General features: G+C 38.3%; 1 protein-coding gene across 3 annotated transcripts in view; it reads right to left on the bottom strand.

Moving 5' to 3' along the window:
* The window catches only part of MET (MET proto-oncogene, receptor tyrosine kinase), a 118,866-nt gene that overhangs the window by 17,850 nt on the left and 82,420 nt on the right, over positions 1 to 18,596 (bottom strand). For all 3 annotated transcript variants that reach the window (XM_053609256.1, XM_053609255.1, XM_053609257.1), the window contains exons 11-16: positions 16,487 to 16,705; positions 9,904 to 10,050; positions 7,841 to 7,997; positions 7,516 to 7,656; positions 4,184 to 4,414; positions 1,802 to 1,882 (exon numbers count right to left, since the gene is read on the bottom strand). In XM_053609256.1, the coding sequence (XP_053465231.1) occupies positions 1,802 to 1,882; positions 4,184 to 4,414; positions 7,516 to 7,656; positions 7,841 to 7,997; positions 9,904 to 10,050; positions 16,487 to 16,705 (976 nt within the window). The remainder of the gene's footprint in view (positions 1 to 1,801; positions 1,883 to 4,183; positions 4,415 to 7,515; positions 7,657 to 7,840; positions 7,998 to 9,903; positions 10,051 to 16,486; positions 16,706 to 18,596) is intronic.

The following is an 18,596-nucleotide window of genomic DNA, read 5'->3' as shown; positions in this document are numbered from 1 at the left end:
CACGTACTTTTGTAAGATAGAGCCCAGCAACCAGTTTATCTCATAGAAACTTAGTATAAGGCTGGGTGCAGTGGCTCATGCCTATAATTCTTTTTTTTTTTTTTTGAGACAGAGCCTCAAGCTGTTGCTCTGGGTAGAGTGCCCTGGCATCAGAGTTCATAGCAACCACCAACTCCTCCGCTTAAGCTATTCTCCTGCCTCAGCCTCCCAAGTAGGTGGGACTATAGGTGCCCACCACAATGCCTGGCTAGTTTTTGGTTGTAGTTGTCATTGTTGTTTGGCAGGCCTGGGCTGGATTCGAACCCAGGAGCTCTGGTGTATGTGGCTGGCACCTTAGCTGCTTGAGCCACAGGTGTCGAGCCATGCCTGTAACTCTAACACTCTGGGAGGCTGATGTGGGTGGATTGCTTGAGCTCAGGAATTCAAGACCAGCCTGAAGGAGAGCAAGACCCCATCTCTACTAAAAATAGAAAACTAGCCAGGCATCATGGCGGGCACCTGTAGTACCAGCTACTTGGGAAGCTGAGGCAAGAACTCTTGAGGGAAAGAGTTTCAGGTTGCTGTGAGTGGTGATGATGCCACAGCACTCTGCCTAGGGTCACACAGTGAAGAGTGAAATGCTGTCTCAAAAAAAAACAAAAAAAAACAAAAACTTAGCACAATGTTTGGACTTAGTTTTCATATAGATCATCCCTTTATTTACCTCTGGGTCAGACTTTCAACAAAATTAATCATATAGAAGGCCTCTCAAGATGGACATTTATATTAAAAACAAAGACTGAAATAGTTGTGGCAATAATGTGTCTTCCAGGGAAACTTTCCATTTGTTCATTTAAGGCTTATGAATTCCAATATGTTTGTAACATAGCTGGTTAACATTTTTCAGGCTGCTACAAATTGTAAGCAGAAAATTAGAAATGGAAATAGAAAAAGCAAGCATGTGAGATCTCTCACCCAAGGTGGAGCCAGGAACACTCTAGTATGTGGAGTGTGTTTGGTGTATCATATAGTAATTTATGGCCATAATGATAGCTCTTGAATCATCAATAAAATTCAGTTTATGTTTGGAAGCATTCCCTGTTTTTTAAACATGAGTATGCATTTCATCTTATTCTCAATGACCACTAAAATTTTTTTTTTTTGTTTTTTGGCCAGGGCTAGGTTTGAACCTGCCACCTCCGGCATATGGGACTGGCGCCCTACTCCTTGAGCCACAGGCACCGCCCAATGACCACTAAAATTTAAAGAAATGTTCCAGTATTAAAAAGGAAGTTTCATTTATTGAGGAAATTCATTTATGTGGGATACATTCCCCAAACACGTGGATAAATGAGGTATCACCATACTTCTGCTTTTTGAATTTTCTGCCACAATACTTTTCTACTATTTGTCTTATTTCATTTTTTATCTTTTTAATGGAAGTTGTGGTTAAAAAATAATTATAGTCATGCCTCTGGGTAATATGAGTCATTACTACTGTAGGTGCCAACATGCTTCCAATAGTTTCCATAAATGTCACTTGCAAAACAAATATTAGAGCCAAACAGTTAAATGATAACTCAGTTCATCCAAGAACCTAATTTCTCTTACGCCCTTACTTAAGAGTGCTCTGAGGGATAATATCAGAGGAAATACTACATACGAACTTAGAACAAACAAAATTTTCAGGATTTGACCCATAATTTCAGCAGAGGCTGATTTTTCCACAAGGGAGTTTAAATCAACATTTTACTGTAAACTAACTGATGTTAGTTTGCAAACCACAACAGTATAATCCAGTGTTAAGTAACATTTAACTTACTATTCAAGGATTTCACAGCACAGTGAATTTTCTTGCCATCGTTGTCCAACAAAGTCCCATGATACACACAACCAAAATGGCCTATGTGAAAGAGGGAACGTGGTTAGTTTTCTTTTTCTTATATGGCAAAAAAGTAAATTTTGAAAATATTTTTGATCAACAACAACCCTCTGTGTGTGTGCTTATACACATGAATAGATGCAATTTCACACAAAGATATAAGCACTGTGATTACTATATGATAAAAGCCACAGGTGTTGTTAAAAGCTACTATAACAAAATATTCATAGTGGTACCACTGAAAATAGGAATAATGTTTGCCTCATAAAACATATTCATTTTTTTTTATAATTTTTTTGTTGTTGTTGGGGATTCATTGAGGGTACAAGAAACCAGGTTACACTGATTGCATCTGTTAGATAAAGTCCCTCTTATAATTGTATCTTGCCCCGAAAAGGTATGTCACACACCAAGACCCCCAACTCCCTCCCTTCTTCCCTCTCTCTGCTCTTCCTTTCCCTACCCCTTCCTCCTTCTCTTTCAAAATATTCATTTTTTTTGCAGTTTTTGGTCAGGGCTGGGTTTGAACCCGCCACCTCCGGCATATGGGGCCGGTGCCCTACTCCTTTGAGCCACAGGTGCTGCCCAAAATATTCATTATTTTTAAGAATTAAACTACATTTATAAAAGTCCCTCTTATAATTGTGTCTTGCTCCCAAAAGGTGTGTCATGCAGGGAGAACCCCCTCCCTCCTTCCCTTTCTGCGCTCTTCCTTTCCCCAATCCCTCACCTTCCTTCCCTCTCAAAATATTCATTATTTTTCAGGATTAAACCATATTTCTCAAATATGAAAGTAAGATTTTTATCCACATGAAGAAATGCAATAAAATAAGCTCCCTATATTTTGAGAAACTGAAATGAAACAAAAATGTTACCACCAGAAATAAGATTAATCTTATAGAATAAGGATTTCCCCCATTAGTCACTGGTTCATATGTCATCCAGGTTGGCAGAAACTGAAAGGCAGTTGCCCAAATGAAGCGAATTCATTCTGACTCATTTCATCCAGTTCTCTCTGGTTTTAACCACATCATTTTCCCAATGGTAGCCTTTCATCCAGTGGCCGTAATTTTCCCCAGAGGTGCCAAAGTCTGATAGCTGTGTAAGTCATTCACTAATTAATTCATCCATCCAGCTAAGACACCCCGGATGCCCAAGAGGGATGTCAGACATTAGGCTACCTGCTTCTAAGGCAAAGATGAGTAAAATAAAACCTGTGTTCTTGAGTGTTCACACTCTTCTGGAAAAAGTATATAAATAAATAGTAGCTAATATTTATGAAATCATTGATAATTATTACTTTCAAAGAGAAAAATAATTGCCAGCTTAGCACTTTTCATGACAAAAAATTCTAATTTTGCAAAGAGAAGAGTCAGAACACGATTAGTGAGGCACATATTCCAAAGTTGACGCAATTACTGGGGTTTATAGGCCCATAACATAACTATCTATTACTCTGGAGTGAGACATGGAAACGTGTTTGTTAACAGGGAAACCATTCTTTAGGGGGAAGCATGGTAAGGATATATTCTAGAATGTGTGATAGACGAATGTGTGGAGGCCTCAGGTTCTTATAAGGCCAATCATTCCCAAAGCTCCTCCTGTGCCACACTGGCAGGTGCCCGTGCAACCTCTTGCAGCATATATACAAAATGAAAAGGATCAGGGGCCATTTAGTATTAAGGCCAAAAGCTTTTTAGAAATAAAAGAGAAGAGTGGAGTCCAGTTCCTCACTTCTGCTTGGCTTCTTTTCCTGCTGAATATTTCCTAAACACTGTTTATGCTAGCTGTTATTGCTGCTCTGGCTAGCTTATTACAAATATTCATTCCTCTTTGTATACAGAAATTGGCGTGCATTGTAGAGATGACATATGTTGCCTCAGATCAGGGAATGCTGTGAATTCCCTGTCTTCTGATGCTGTCCAGCAGTATATAAACTGCTATAAACCAGGCTTCAGAGAGTTTGTCATAAGAGAAAGGCTGGAGGGAGATATGAGTGAAAATGTTGGAATTTAAAAGAATGATTTTTAAAGGAAAGTAGATGGCACCTTCCTAGAAACCACAGTTGCCAGTATGACCAAGATGAAGACCAAATGTGATTGAGTTCTGGCTTGTTTGGGAGATCAGCCCACCACTTCCACGCACAAGGGCAGATCCCTGTGGATGTGATTTGCAGGGCTGCAGAACCCAAATCAAGCACTTTTGTTATCAGCGCTCTGTCAGTCGCTTTCACCATTGTCTAAGTTCCTAATCTGCAAAGGCAGAAGATAAAATGCTTACTGGAAAATCGTATTTAACAGAAAGCTGAGTGGAAACACTTACCTCTTCCTATGACTTCATTGAAATGCACAATCAGGCTACTGGGCCCAATCACGACGTGCTGGACTGCCTGGACTAGCTCTGGATTTAGAGCACTGAGGTCAATGTGGACAGTATTTTGCAGTAATGGACTGGATATATCAGAGTCCCCACTGGTTAGGATGGGGGACAAGTCTGTCAGAGGATATTGCACTTGTCTGCATGATCCATTCTGAGATGAGTTAGGAAACTGGTCTGCGAGATAAAGCAAAATGATTAGAGAACAACAGTGAAACCTCATTTAATGGGGACTGCAGCAGGGGCAGCAAACTGAATAATAAAGCTTAATTGTACAATTAGCTAAATGGTGGTTACATCACAAATGAGGCTAGGAGGAGCCTTTACGAAGAAATTGGCTTGATAAAAATGATAATACGTTAGGAAAAGATATTGTCCTATATGTACATTTTATAAAATGTTTACAAATTTTCTTTTAAGTAGACTAGGTACTCACTTTGAAAGCTTTGTTTACCCTCTTCATTTCCTGAGATGTCTCTCTGTTTATTAATAGTAAAAAGCCATGCGTGAAGTTTATTTTTAAATATACTATGTCCTTAAGAACGGGATGTGCCAAAAAGGTAGGTCAGCAACTGCCTACTCCCAGCTTAAATATGAGACAATGAAAAAGAAGCCTTTTGAGAGACTAGTGCTTACTAATGGAATTAATTACTATTGTGTAAAACTTTGGAAAAAAATAGATAGGATTAGAAATAAAAAATGGGCTCAACCTCCAGACCTGAATACTTTTTGGATTCGTGGTAAATTCTCCATTGTGTGGCAACAAGGCACTGGGATTTAGTGTTACTGTTGCTTAGAGAGGGTGATTGAAAGTGGGTTAGTGTACTAGCCCCATTGTTTAGTGGACAGCACTTGGAAAGGGGTGTGCATACCTTAGAAGTTGATCTTTAAAACCTCTGTGAAACCCTGAAGCAGGGTTCCCTTTCACAAGGAGAAATTTTGTTCATTTCAGGAAAAAGGAATTGCAATAGAAATAAATTTTTAAATGCCAAATAGGACTGAGAAGCCACCAGTTGCTTTGCCCCTCCTGCTGGGATCCGCAGGTATTAAGAAGGGGGCATGGTAACCGTAGCAGCTGACTTGAAGATGAACTAAGCAGGCATAGTATTGAAAGTATTACTGTGTTACACAGGGAGAGGGTTATGTGCATCTGTATGGGGTCCCTATTGGCACCAAAAAATGATGTTTGTTTGTAAAAGGGCAGGAGAATCAGAATTAGAGACAAGGGTATACAAAGAAGGCCTGATGGTACACTGATTCTTTCTAACAACACTTAAGCATTTTTTAGTATTTTCCACAGTGAACAGTTTGATTAATAATAAATGAACTTGCCCAGAGTAATGAATCTCAAAAGTGGTTCCAGAAGAGCGTAGGGTGACACATAAAGCTTTGGTGACAGTAGTCACTAGCCAGAAACATGGCAGACACAATCTCAGGGAAGTACCTGAAAGGCTGAGTGAATGAAGGAAGGAGGGAGCCTAGTTGGGTACCTGCTCCTTTAATCCCAAGGATTCAGGTTCTCCAAACCAGTCCCAGGGGACTGGAAATGCAAATAAGTCTCTGTAAACTCAGTTCTTCAATTTTCACTTCCCAACCTAGAGATCAAGGTTCTAAATTCTTAGGAATGCAGAGATTGAAAGGAGTCCTCAGTGAGACAAGCAAAGACTCCTCTGGCATGAAAATTCTACTGACCCTTAGCTAAGTTCAAACGTGTGCAGAAACTGAGAAGAATTCTAGGTCTCCATGGAAAAGACTGGTGAGAAGGCTGTCGGCACAAGAGAGAGATGCTCTACAGTTGCCTCTTCAGCAGATTCTGCCTGTGCATCTATTTTCTCACTCTTATCTACGGAGGGCCCTATTTTGTCTTTCCATGTCTCTGAGGAGCAGGCTCAACGTAGAAAAGAGGATTAGAACTCAATTTTCTTAGCAATGAAGACATAGGTTTGATGAGTAAAGAGATTGAAAGAAGATTAGGTAAACATTTTAAAAATTATTCATAAGTTTTAATGATCTGAAATTAGAACTATTAAATGTAAATATAAAATACTAAATGGATCCAAGTTTCAAAACCACCAACTAAGTTTGATTTGTCTATACTGTTAAGAGAATGGCTTTTTTTTTTTTTTTTATTGTTGGGGATTCATTGAGGGTACAATAAGCCAGATTACACTGATTGCAATTGTTAGGCAAAGTCCCTCTTGCAATAATGTCTTGCCCCCATAAAGTGTGACACACACCAAGGCCCTACCCTCCTCCCTCCGTCCCTCTTTCTGCTTCCCCCCCAAAACCTTAATTGTCATTAATTGTCCTCATATCAAAATTGAGTACATAGGATTCATGCCAGAGAATGGCTTTTTAAAGGCAAATGAAATCTTCTGGACGAAGACAATGTTTACCATGTGTATTACTATAGAAATAACATAAGTTTCAAAAAATAAGAGGTAGTAAGTGTTGAAAAAGTTAAAGTGTTGAGTGCTTCTTTGCTCCTGTACTTGTTTGGATGAGCAACTTCTAACTTTTCCAGTATCCTCAATAGTCTGTGACTCATTTTATTTGTCCAATGGTAAATATTCAACCAGGGAAATGCTTGGACTTGACTCATGTCCTGTAACTTCTAAAGATAATGGAGCTGATACAATACAGACATTTTGTGTTTACCAGGAGATTTAAAACAAAACATCATGAAAAGCTCTGGTTAACTTGACCATTACTAGGCCTAGTGTTTTGCAAAGCAGATAATATTGACCTCTCCTTTTTTTTTAATGGAATAATTAAAGGTTTTTCTTGGATAAATCTCAAAATATGTTCAAGCCCTGGAATGTTGTAGTTAATAGGCTACGTACTAACAGTTTATAGAAAATGCTTTGAAGGATTACTAACAGTATAATTTAAATGTTTGGGCTTCAATAAGCAAAAAAATGTGGCAATTCCAACTTATATTTAAACATGTAACTCTTTTGGAGCTGTTAAAGAGAGCTTCATAATTTCTTACCATCATACTCAGATGATAAACAAGTTACCTTTCCTCAAATGATTCAAAAATCAACCTTTTTGTGGGAAGAGAGCTTAAAGACTCTTAGACTATAATATAATATGTACTTGGGTTCATTTAAAAACAAGAGCCATGTAATTCTGTATCACATTATTCTTTGGCAGAGGTAAATACTTTCTAAATAATTTTATAAAAATATAAAGGCAAAACCAAAAATAAATAACAATGCCACAACCCACTGAGGTATATGTATAGGTATTTATCAAAACAATAAACTGAAATATACCTTCTGGAAAAGTAGCTCGGTAGTCTACAGATTCATTTGACACCATTTCTGTAGTTGGGCTTACACTTCGGGCACTTACAAGCCTATCCAAATGAGGAGTGTGTACTCTTGCATCATAGCGAACTAATTCACTGCCGGGATCTTAAAAGAGAGAAAGAAAGAGCTTGTTAAAGACTTGACTGTCCTGGGTCCCAGTAGACTTTGACCCAGTTCCCAGAACTCATGGGTTTTATGTAGTATGTTTAAGACATCACCCAGGATTTTTAAACCATAATGACTACACTTTAAGGTAACCTTTAGAAACAATAACAACAAAAAAATTCACCTTTATTTTGCTTTCTCTTTTTCAGCCACAGGAAAAGCCCAACTAGTAATAAGAGTATTATTGATATTGAGACAACACCAACAATCAATCCTGTGAAATTCTGATCTGGTTGAACTATTACTTTTCCAAGGACGGTTGAAGAAACTGCTTGCTTCCACTAAAAATGATAAAGAAAAGTCAGAATTTAGCCACGATGGATACATGTACTGCACAGTTGAAGCACAAGCTCTCTGGGCCCTAAACATCAACATGGTTATTACCACATTGGAAGTGGCACAATTACCTTCTGGATAATAAAAGATTCCTCAATTCTGCTTAGGTGTTCAAATAATTAGAGTATACTAATCTCCCAAATACTTAATAGGATGTTTAGCTATTGTATTTGTAACTGGGTATTAGGGATAAAAGGACAAATAAAAAGCAGGGAGTGAAGGACAGAAGGGGAGACAGACACGTAGATGGCTACAATGCAGTGTGGTCAATACCATGGAAGTCTGACTGAATATGAAGAAGCAGAGACAATGAAACTTCACTTCTGTCCTGGAGGGCGGGTGGATGGAGGACAGAGAAGAGGTAAATAATTTATTGTTATTAAAAACAATAAAGCCTCAGAATATCTTAATTTCGATTTTGATACACAGAAGAAATCTTTGCGTCCCTTCTGGCCCAAATATTTATGATTTTTAGGATTTATGGTCCTTCTGAAATTCCAAGTCCGATCTCATGATTTGATCTTTGATTTTCTCATTTTGTTTATACTTTTCCATTTCATAACTTCTTAGAAGACTTTGGGAACCCTTTATAAACCACTTACTCCTGGGTAAACAAAATGTGGTACATTGGCTCAGAGCCCGTAGCTCAGTGGTTAGGGCACCGGCCACATACAATGGGGCTGGAGGGTTAGAACCCGGCCCAGGCCTGCTAAACAACAATGACAACTACAACAAAAACCACAACAAAATAACCGGGCGCCTGTAGTCACAGCTACTTGGGAGGGCTGAGGCAAGAGAATTGCTTAAGCCTAATAGTTTGAGGTTGCTGTGAGCTGTGATGCCACAGCACTCTACCGAGGGTGACATAGTAAGACTCTGTCTCAAAACAAAAAAATATGGTACATACACAGTGAAATATTGTTCATCCATAAAAAAAGAATGAAATACTGACACGTGCTGCAGCCTGAGTGAACCTTGAAAACGTTATGCTGAGTGAGACATGCCAGACACAAAAGGACAGATATTGTCTGATTCCACTTGCCATGAAATAGCTAGGCAAATCTCTAGAGACAGAAAGTAGATTGAAGTTACCAGCTCAAAAAGGAGGCAATGTGAAGTTACTGCTTAATAGTTACAGAGCATCTGTTTGGGGCGATGAAAAAGTTTTGGAGTTAGGTAGTGGTGATGGTCTTACAACATTGTGAGTGCAATTAATACCACCACATTTTATGTTTAAAATGGCAAATTTTATGTTGTACATAGAGTATGACCACAGTTTAAAGAAGTTGACAATCCAATACAACACATCCACTGAATCGTATAAAAAAGAATGAAAAACATTCACTCACTCTGGGCCTAGGTTATCTGACTTAGCTGTCTTTATGAGAGAAGTTACTGTAAAATGGTTTAATCTTTACTTCACTTTGTCCAGGGTGGACACTTTCTTTTTCTTATGGGATCGCATGCCTGTGCAATCCCTGGAGTAGGCAGTGGTGGAACAGGCTCTGGCTTCCTGGGGTGGGGAAGTGGGGAAAGGGACACTCTTGGGTGTGTCTTTATTCCTTCTGAGAATTGCAGCAAATATTAGGGAGAACACTGTGTGTAGGAAGGACTTTTGAGAGCTACCCAAAGTCTTCTATGGTTGAAAAAGGAGACAGTGAGACAAAACAAAACAAAACAAAAACAAAAAGAACTCCTCACTGTTTCTAAAATAACAATTGGGGACGAAGGCTGAGCTGATGAGCTAAAGCCAACACATAGATGAGCTTTAATGATTTATTTTAAGCCCGCCAGTGACATAATTACACCGGCTTCCTTATTTACATCTACAGAGGAATGCAGGAATCTCACCTCTATATTTAGCTCGCTGTTCAATTTCAGCAGGTCATTGGGGACCGTACATAAAACAGCGTCAGAATGGGAGTGTATATTCTCACAGCTCTTATTTCCAACTTTTAACACTTCACCTTTAACTGCTTCAGGGTCAATATCATTTCCCTGGAAGAACAGAAAAAAAAAAGAGAGGTTGTTAACACTTCACAGTTTTTCAGGAATGCTAACAATGATGAAGGAATATAAATATACCACAAATACCAGCCAAGTTGTTTGCCAAGGCACATAATTTTATGATACTAATTTTCATGGGAATTGGGATAGTTGAAGGGGAGTGTGACCATTCCAGGGTACTGATTAGTCAGGAATTATAGCACAGAGCTTTTCAATCAAATTGGAAGCTAGAGAAAAGGAAAGAGATTCATGTTTCACATCCTTATGACTAATGACATCTTGCCCATAATCATCTATTGTCTTCAGGGGGTATCAATGTTTGGCAAAAAGAAGTGTTGTTGTACGAACACTGCCTAGAGAGTCTCATCCTCGGCTCTACTTTTAGAATCACACTGAGTTATAACAAACACTGATACTTTGGATCTTATCTCCAAAGACGAGATGTCAAATCACTGTGAATGTGTGTACAATATGTTATTTTATGTTAATACATTCCTTTACTGTTTGAACACACACCTGGCTATTTTTTGGTTGCAATTGTTATCATTGTCTAGCAGGCCTGGGCTGGGCTCGAACCCACCAGCCTCGGTGTATGTGGCTGGAGCCCCAGTTGCTGAGCTACAGGCGCTGAACCAATGAGTTCATTTTCAAAGAAATTCCTGTGAGATGCCATATGACCATCATTATGACTTGAGAACATAATGACATTATTTTGAGCTATTACATAGATACATGAGGATTTTTTACAAAGTTATTCGATTTGACATGTTTAGTTAACCAAAGTTACTATAGGATACTTTAAAGACATCAACACTTTGTTGAAGAACATAATTAGCCTTGGAAAAGAAGTGCCAACAAAGGTACAATTTCTCAAATCAATACTTAATGAGTGCAGTTATTTATTGAACAAGTTATTACTTTGAGAAGAGATATATGAAACATACTACTATTTTCCATGTACAAAGAACATCCAGTAATAACTACAGGACTGTTACTTTGTTTTATATACTCTTTAATACCTGCCAAATTCCATTCATACACATTGCCTCATATAGATCTCAACAGAGTGGTAGGTCAGATACTATTCTAGGAAAAGATGTTGGAAGAAAATACTTTTTTTATAATTCAAAGTTGGAGTTTAAGAAAAAACAGATCTAGACAAGCCCTATCCTTCTATTTCTAGAGGCAGTGTATATAAGTCCATTGAACCAGATCAGCCTCAAAGGGAAGCTCAACACAGAAGCACATAAATCTCACAGGTCACTTTGGGGCTTCAAATGACAACTTGTTGGTTAGGTCTGAAGAGAGCTAAGCTCCTCACATAGAGGAGGGAATTCAGGGAATGACAAAGAGAAAAGATTAAAGAGCTGAAAGGCTTGATTTATGAGGGAAAGACTAAAATGTGTCTTGCTTGCTGAGGTAATAACTAAAGTTGGGGGAAGGGATTTACATACTTCATTTACATTTCTAATACTCGTTCTTTTAGACTTAGGATCTTGAATGATGCATAAAAGCGTCTCTCAAACAAAAAAAATCACACAACCATGGAACTGAATACCTTTCCATATGTAGCTACTAAAGAACTCTTTCTTTTACATTTTTTATTTATTTTATTTTTATTATTGTTCAGGTTAATTTGAGGGTACAAAGAATTAGATTACAATGTTTGCATTGTTAGGTGGAGTCCCTTTTATATTTGTGTCCCACCCCTGAGAGGTGTGCCATATATCCTAACATTGTGCCCATTAAGTGGGAGCACCCCCCATCCCCTTCCGTCCTCCCCTCTCCCTGCTCCCAGTTCCCCTGCCCTCCACCTTGAATTGAGTTTTTCTCTTGTGTGGACATGTGTTAGCCAAGTGCATTGGATTCTTGCCTCTTCTCCATTCTTGTGATACTTTACTAAGAATGTATTTCAACTCCATCCAGGTTAATACAAAAGATGTAAAGAACTCTTGATAAGTAGTGAAATCTCTTGTAAAAGAGATTACTATCCGCTTTGTATATGTAATTGTTTCAAAGGCCTGTAACCCAACATATTACACAAATGATAACAGTAGCCCACTACTATACAACAGAGGGCTCCACATCAGTAAAAGTAAAAATAGGTTAATTTTTGTCATTTAAAATAAACAGCTTTTTTGAGACGTGAGAAAGATATATATTTAGAACTTTTATCATTAATTTTATTATTACTTATTGCCTATAAACTATTATTAAATAGAAGGGCATATCTACAAAATCAGCTATTTTTTGGTCATTAAAAAATGAGTTTTTAAATGAGCAACATAAGGGAGAGCTTTCTGATTTTTAACCTCCTAAACAGAGAAATTTAGAGTTGTGATTATTTTATTTGTTCCTGCAAAAACTCTCTCCCTGAGCTAGGGTATTATTGTCATTACTGCTCTACATATGGAGAACCATGGTTTAGAAAGGGGCTAGGTCATGAAGTAAATCGAATTCTTTTTGATATAAAAATCTATTAACCATCTACTGTGGGTTAGACACAGCTGTAACCCACAGTAGATGGTTATTCTCTCTTTTTGAGAATATTGAGATGAGTAAGAGTTTCTTTCTCTCACTGTAATGTTAAAATGGATGTATTTCTAAAATGACAACTAATTCCTTCCCATATATCACATCAGGCTTCTCCTTCCCCTCTCCAATTCTGGCCAGGTGTGTCCTAGCATTTCTATCAGTCAAACTCATGTCTGAGATGGCTACAGAACAGAGCAGGTGGGAGTTGAAGAGGGTAGGATTTGAGAAATAGCACTAAAGGGGGAAGAGTCCTGTAAGTTTTTGTATATCCAGGTGGCCACAAGGCCTAGTCTAGGCAGGTCAGTGAAAGCGGTGAGGTAGTTTGGAAACAGGATCCAGACAGGCAACGGTCCAAAGTCCAGGGGGTTGGGCAGGAGAAAATCAGTGAGTTGGGGGCAGGGGCAAGATTTACACTCTATCTAGAAGACCCAGGTCTCTCAGCTTTGGAGCCAAGCAAAGAACTTGCACAGAAGTTTGAGAATCAAAACAGAGTTCCATGAGATGTTAACAGGCATTTGGAGAAAAGTTCCCAGATCATGTGTGAAGAATCTGGGCACAGTAAAATTAAACTGGGTTCTTGGCTACTTGGGGGCCTTTACTATAGGAACTATGAGACCACAGGTGCTATTAGCGCTGGATTTCTTTTTCCTAACAGAATTCCTGTTAACCTGTGCAGTACAGAGAAATACTAGCTTGAGAGTTAAGATGTGAGCTCCGTTAATAAGTTAATAAGTCTTGACATTGGGCCAAGTGACCTTTGAGAAAAGAGCCTTTCACTTCCCTCCTGTCTGGAGTTGGAACTGGTGTCACAGTGGTTTTAACTGGGATTGGGCCTAGACTTCCAGAAAGATTAGTCAGAGGGAGGAAGGCAACCTCTGGCTGGCCCTATGAAGCAGGTGGATTGGGTTGGGTCAGACCCAGGCTCTCTTCTAGCTCCTTCTGAGGGCCAGGCCTTGATGCTTGGCCTGTACTTGAGTGTTTTGCATTCGTTCTTGTGTTGACAGGAACACAGCCTGAGTCCCTGCTCCCTGCTTCAGCTGGTGCTCCTATCTGCTTTTTCCTGTTTGAGCTGACTTCCCCACCCTGGACTGCTGAAGCATCTCTATTACCATATATTCTTATATGCTCCAGAATAAGATAAATCCCCAGGACAGTGTCAGGCACTTCCTTTCCCAGCACCAAATAACGTACTTCTCTATTTTCCACAATACATGCCCCATGCATAAAAGTCAGATAATAAGAAAAGTGGGGGGAAATAAAGGGTTTTTAAAAAGCAATCAATTTTTAGATTTTTTTAAAAGATTACAGGTATTTCACTTAAAAATCATATAACTACTACTATAGAACATATGATAAAAATGTCTCTATTGTGAGAAGCATTTTGGTGTATACTAATGAAGGTTAATATGAGATGCACTGTTGTTTAGTGAATTTGGTGGAAAGAAGACCAAATTTGGAATCAAGAAGCTTGAATGTGAGCCACAGTTCTGCTCTTTGTTTCCTGGGTGATCTGAAACATATCAGCTAATCTTCTTAAATCTCTGTTTACTTATCTATAAATGGGGATAATCAGCAGTAACCTCCTAACCTCACATGTCCACGAGACTCAAATGAAACAATGTATAAAAAAGTTATATGTTTGAGATCAAAATGTGATGTCGACTACAAACTTCCATACCAATGAGAGCTCTTGATGATAGGGGCGTTTTTGGAGTAATGTGTACTCTCAAAGAGATGTCTACTTCTTATGACTATTGGCCATAGACTACCTCCTATGTCCATGGGGTTTCTGATTCACTATGAAGAGTGACTGATCCTTGGCGCATACTCTGTTCTCCTGACCCAAAATTGGCTGGTCCTTTCACTAGGTTTTGGCTGAGGTGTAGTTACTGGGCCAGCTGCTTACTGAGGCAACTCTCACAACTGGGGCTGGAAAAAAATCAATCTCTTTTTAGCCAAGGAATTCTTGCATGCATGGCTGCTTGAGGAGCATGACCTCTTCCTGGCAATAAAGAGCAAATATCACTCTCAACACGTGATTCTCTCTAGAGCATTTTCACTGATGGAATACAAACATACTTCACCCTCATGTTTTGAATGGTAATTGGACAAGCACAACATGAAATAAAATGGTTGCCTTTCTTTTGATAAAAACAGTCTGCTGCTTATGCAGAAGGACATTCTCTTCTTTCATGTTTTGTTTCTGTCCAAAGAGAGGAAGAAGACTTATGTGATCAACTTTAGACACCGATAATGGGTTAAACTGATGACACAACAGATATTCTCTTATATCGTAGATTTCCTTTCCCACATAAGGAAAATAGAGCAGGGGAAAAGATTGAATCATGATACCACAATAATCCCCCTGAACTGCCTCTGCTTCCACTAGATGAATACTCTGTCGCTTAGCAGGTGCTATACACTTGTTAGGGAAAAAAGAGTCATTCTGTACAAAAGTAAAAGCAGGAAGTGTTTTGTGCCTGTCTCCAGAGACCCTCTGGGCCATGTTGGGAACACCACCGACAGGCTGAAGATGATGTCAAATCATGTCTTTCTTGGTCCAACAATTTTGTAGGATGTTGCATAATAGGTATTTAATTTACATTAAAGGAAGTTTTCTCTTGCATATGAGACTGTGCATGGAAAGGTAATAAAGAAGTGTTTTATTTCTAAGGCCTCCAATCACAGATAATAATAAGAACAGCAAAGCAGAATTTCTTTGGGCATGAACTATTTGGACCTACACTTTTGTTTTCAAGAAAAACCAAATGGAATCTTTTAAATGGCAAACGTGGTAATTGTTGAAAGCAAAAGGTCACACTAGATTAGTTTTATTGAAAAAGGTGATAAAAACCCTTGCTCCCTTTCTAAAACTAATTAAAGAAGCAGATGAAAGAACTTTGCTGTGGTAAACACACTGTTCATTGAAGCAGGATTCCATTTAATTTCATGGGGGGCTTGCTTAATTATCGTACAAAACAGAATTGCAAGGTTAGTGAACTGGTATCAGTGTGAATGTGTGCATAGGTTGGGCCATGGATAAAATATTTTAGATAAAAGCAGAAAATTTTCAGTAGAAACATATTACTTAGATGTAAATGACCTACCGGAACCTATTACTTTGTGTTTGTTTAAATATGTATTCAGATGATCTTTCAGAAAAAAAAATTCTGAATGTCTAAAATAACACATTTAAGGATAATTATTTTGCTGTTTCTAGTGACTAGGGCTATGGGTAAGTCAAGTCTTGAGCATTTTTTTTTTGTTTTCTTATTATTATTACTTTGTATTCTAGTCTTTGTTCTGCCTATTTATCTCATCAAACCACTCAACTTCTCTGGGATTTAGTGTTCTTCATTTGCAGCAGGCTGGCTTAGAAAAGGTGATCAGCTATTTTCTATTAAATTTAGAGGCTAATGTGCTCCTAAGGCGGTAGAAATCTAGTTCCAAGTATAGATTAGCTTAGAGATGACCACACCCAGATACCAAATTCCAAGTATTACAAGGAAGTACAGGACTACAAAGGATGCATTGACTTTCGCTGCTCTTACCTTTTATCTTATAATGAACACATTTAGGTGCAATGTCCAGAGAAACGTGTCACATTAGCAGGCTAATGCATCACAGGGAGCCTTTTTAATGGATTTGTGTCCCACATTTGCTACTTCTTCATATACACACAAGAAAGGGTTTTTAAATCCTTCATTAAAATGCAGTCCACGATTACACTTATCTTTTAGTCTCATGCCAAAAAGATTTGTTTTTCAGAGCTTGGAAATTTGCTGATGCTGTATAAGATACAACGGCCAAGTACAACAGTTCTATTCATATAGCTATGAAGTCAATCAAGTTCGAGTTGATGATTTAAGAGATTGTTTTCAGCCTTTCTTACCTTAATTTCCAGTATATTTTCATTGCCCATTGAGATCATCACTGGCTTTTCAAAAGGCTTAAACACAGGATTATGTACATAAATGAGATCAAAGTATTTGGAAAGAACTCCGTCTAACATGAAAAAGGCTTTGGTTTGGAGGGGGAGTTGCAGGTTCAGCTGTTGCAGGGAAGGAGTGGTGCAGCACAGGATCTCTGCATTAGAGCGATGCTGACACGCCTATAGTGAGACACAATTATCCACCGTGAATAGAACGTAGCTTGACAACGTCCATCGTAACTTTCACAATTCGCTACTTCTATCAATTAAAAATATATAATTTTTAATGGAGACTTTACATCCTTCGTATTAACCTGGATGGAAGTGGAAGACATTATTCTTAGTAAAGCATCACAAGAATGGAGAAGCATGAATCCTATGTACTCAATCTTGATATGAGGACAATTAATGACAATTAAGGTTATGGGGGGGAAGCAGAAAGAGGGATGGAGGGAGGGGGGTGGGGCCTTAGTGTGTGTCACACTTTATGGGGGCAAGACACGATTGCAAGAGGGACTTTACCTAACAATTGCAATCAGTGTAACTGGCTTATTGTACCCTCAATGAATCCCCAACAATAAACAAAAAAAAAAAAAGAGAAAAAAAAAAATAAAAACCACATGATCATCTCAAAAAAAAAAATATACATATATAATTTTTGAAAAATATCTTCCTTTAACTTCCCGATGTTCAAGTACACATGTCTGGAACCATGACAGATGCAAATTATCCAAACAACCAGTCTTCAAAGGAACACAGAATGTCACTTGCCCAGAATAAGCTATGTTGATCTATCTGAAGCTGGCTCTCATGCCATCATTTTAGTTTCCTTAAGACAGGACAGTCCCCTGGAGGGGCTCCCCTTAGTCATGTGAGGCAATACCATGGCAGGGTAGGAGCTGGACGTTGTGGGGCTAGAAGCCTCTGGTTCACCTTCCAGCTTTAACCCACGCTGTGGGAACTGAGGCAAAGCCCATACTCAGAAACTCAGTTTCCTCATTTATGAATGAAGGTTAAAATAGTATTCACAACGTGAGTTACTTACATGGTAAAATGCTTTCTAAACTGCCAAAAGCACCATATGGTGAACATTATAATTAACTGTGCAGTTAGGTTTTCTTATGTAATAGAGTGTTTTAAACTATAAATTATTGAGTGTCAGGTTTTGTGCAAAATACTTCACAAGGCTGGTCTCATTTAACTCTCATGATTAATCCTATAGGTGGGTGCTATGATTATCCACAGTATACAGATGAAGAAACTGAGCTTTGGGAGCTAATGTCATCAGAGCAGGTCGCATAGCTCTGAGAGGTAGAGCAGGGAACATAAATCCTAAGCCATTAACTCCAAATTCACTGTCTTAACTCCTGTGCTCTACGGGTTCATGATCCAGTCTACATGGGCACATTTTTTCCTGTGCTGTTTTACGCAGGCTCTGCTATTATTATTTCATGTGCTTTCATCTCTTGTTTCACGTCTTCCCCTTTGGAATTCTGATTTATGGAATTTTGGAAAATGTGGTTTCCTCCTGATTGTACTTAAGACTAACCCAGCAATACCAAGTGGTACATCTAAGGTTAAATGGCTGCAGTTTTTCCCCCCACAAAGGAAAAGACAAACAAGCAACAACATCCCTTAGATTTCCTTTTCTTTGACAAGTATAGTTGGAGATAAAACAATTACTTATGCCCACAATAGAAAAAGGACTCAGGATATACATAAAAAGCACAAAAAGAATTACGCATTTGATTCTTTCTTTTAAAATAATTAAAAAAATTATCATACATTTAAAAATGCATGCTGCAAGCAGATAAACTGATAGATATGTATACAACATGAATAAAATTATGTTTAGTTTTTGTATTTATTGATTTATTTTTTAATCATATTTAGTTTTACATCAAATTAATATTGTCATCCTAAAAGGCTATTTATTCCTATCGTCTTAAACAGACATCAGCATTGTACTGCCATCACCATCAGTAAGAGATTTGAGACACACACAAGAAACTCCAGCCTTCTGGGAGATTACACACATTAACAAATTAATATACATTTTGTTAAGGAGATG

The sequence above is a fragment of the Nycticebus coucang genome, chromosome 11 (assembly GCF_027406575.1).
Source record: "Nycticebus coucang isolate mNycCou1 chromosome 11, mNycCou1.pri, whole genome shotgun sequence".
NCBI classification, from domain to species: Eukaryota; Metazoa; Chordata; class Mammalia; order Primates; family Lorisidae; genus Nycticebus; species Nycticebus coucang.
Note: the sequence above shows the minus strand (reverse complement) of the source record. Positions and strands in the feature narration are given on the sequence as shown.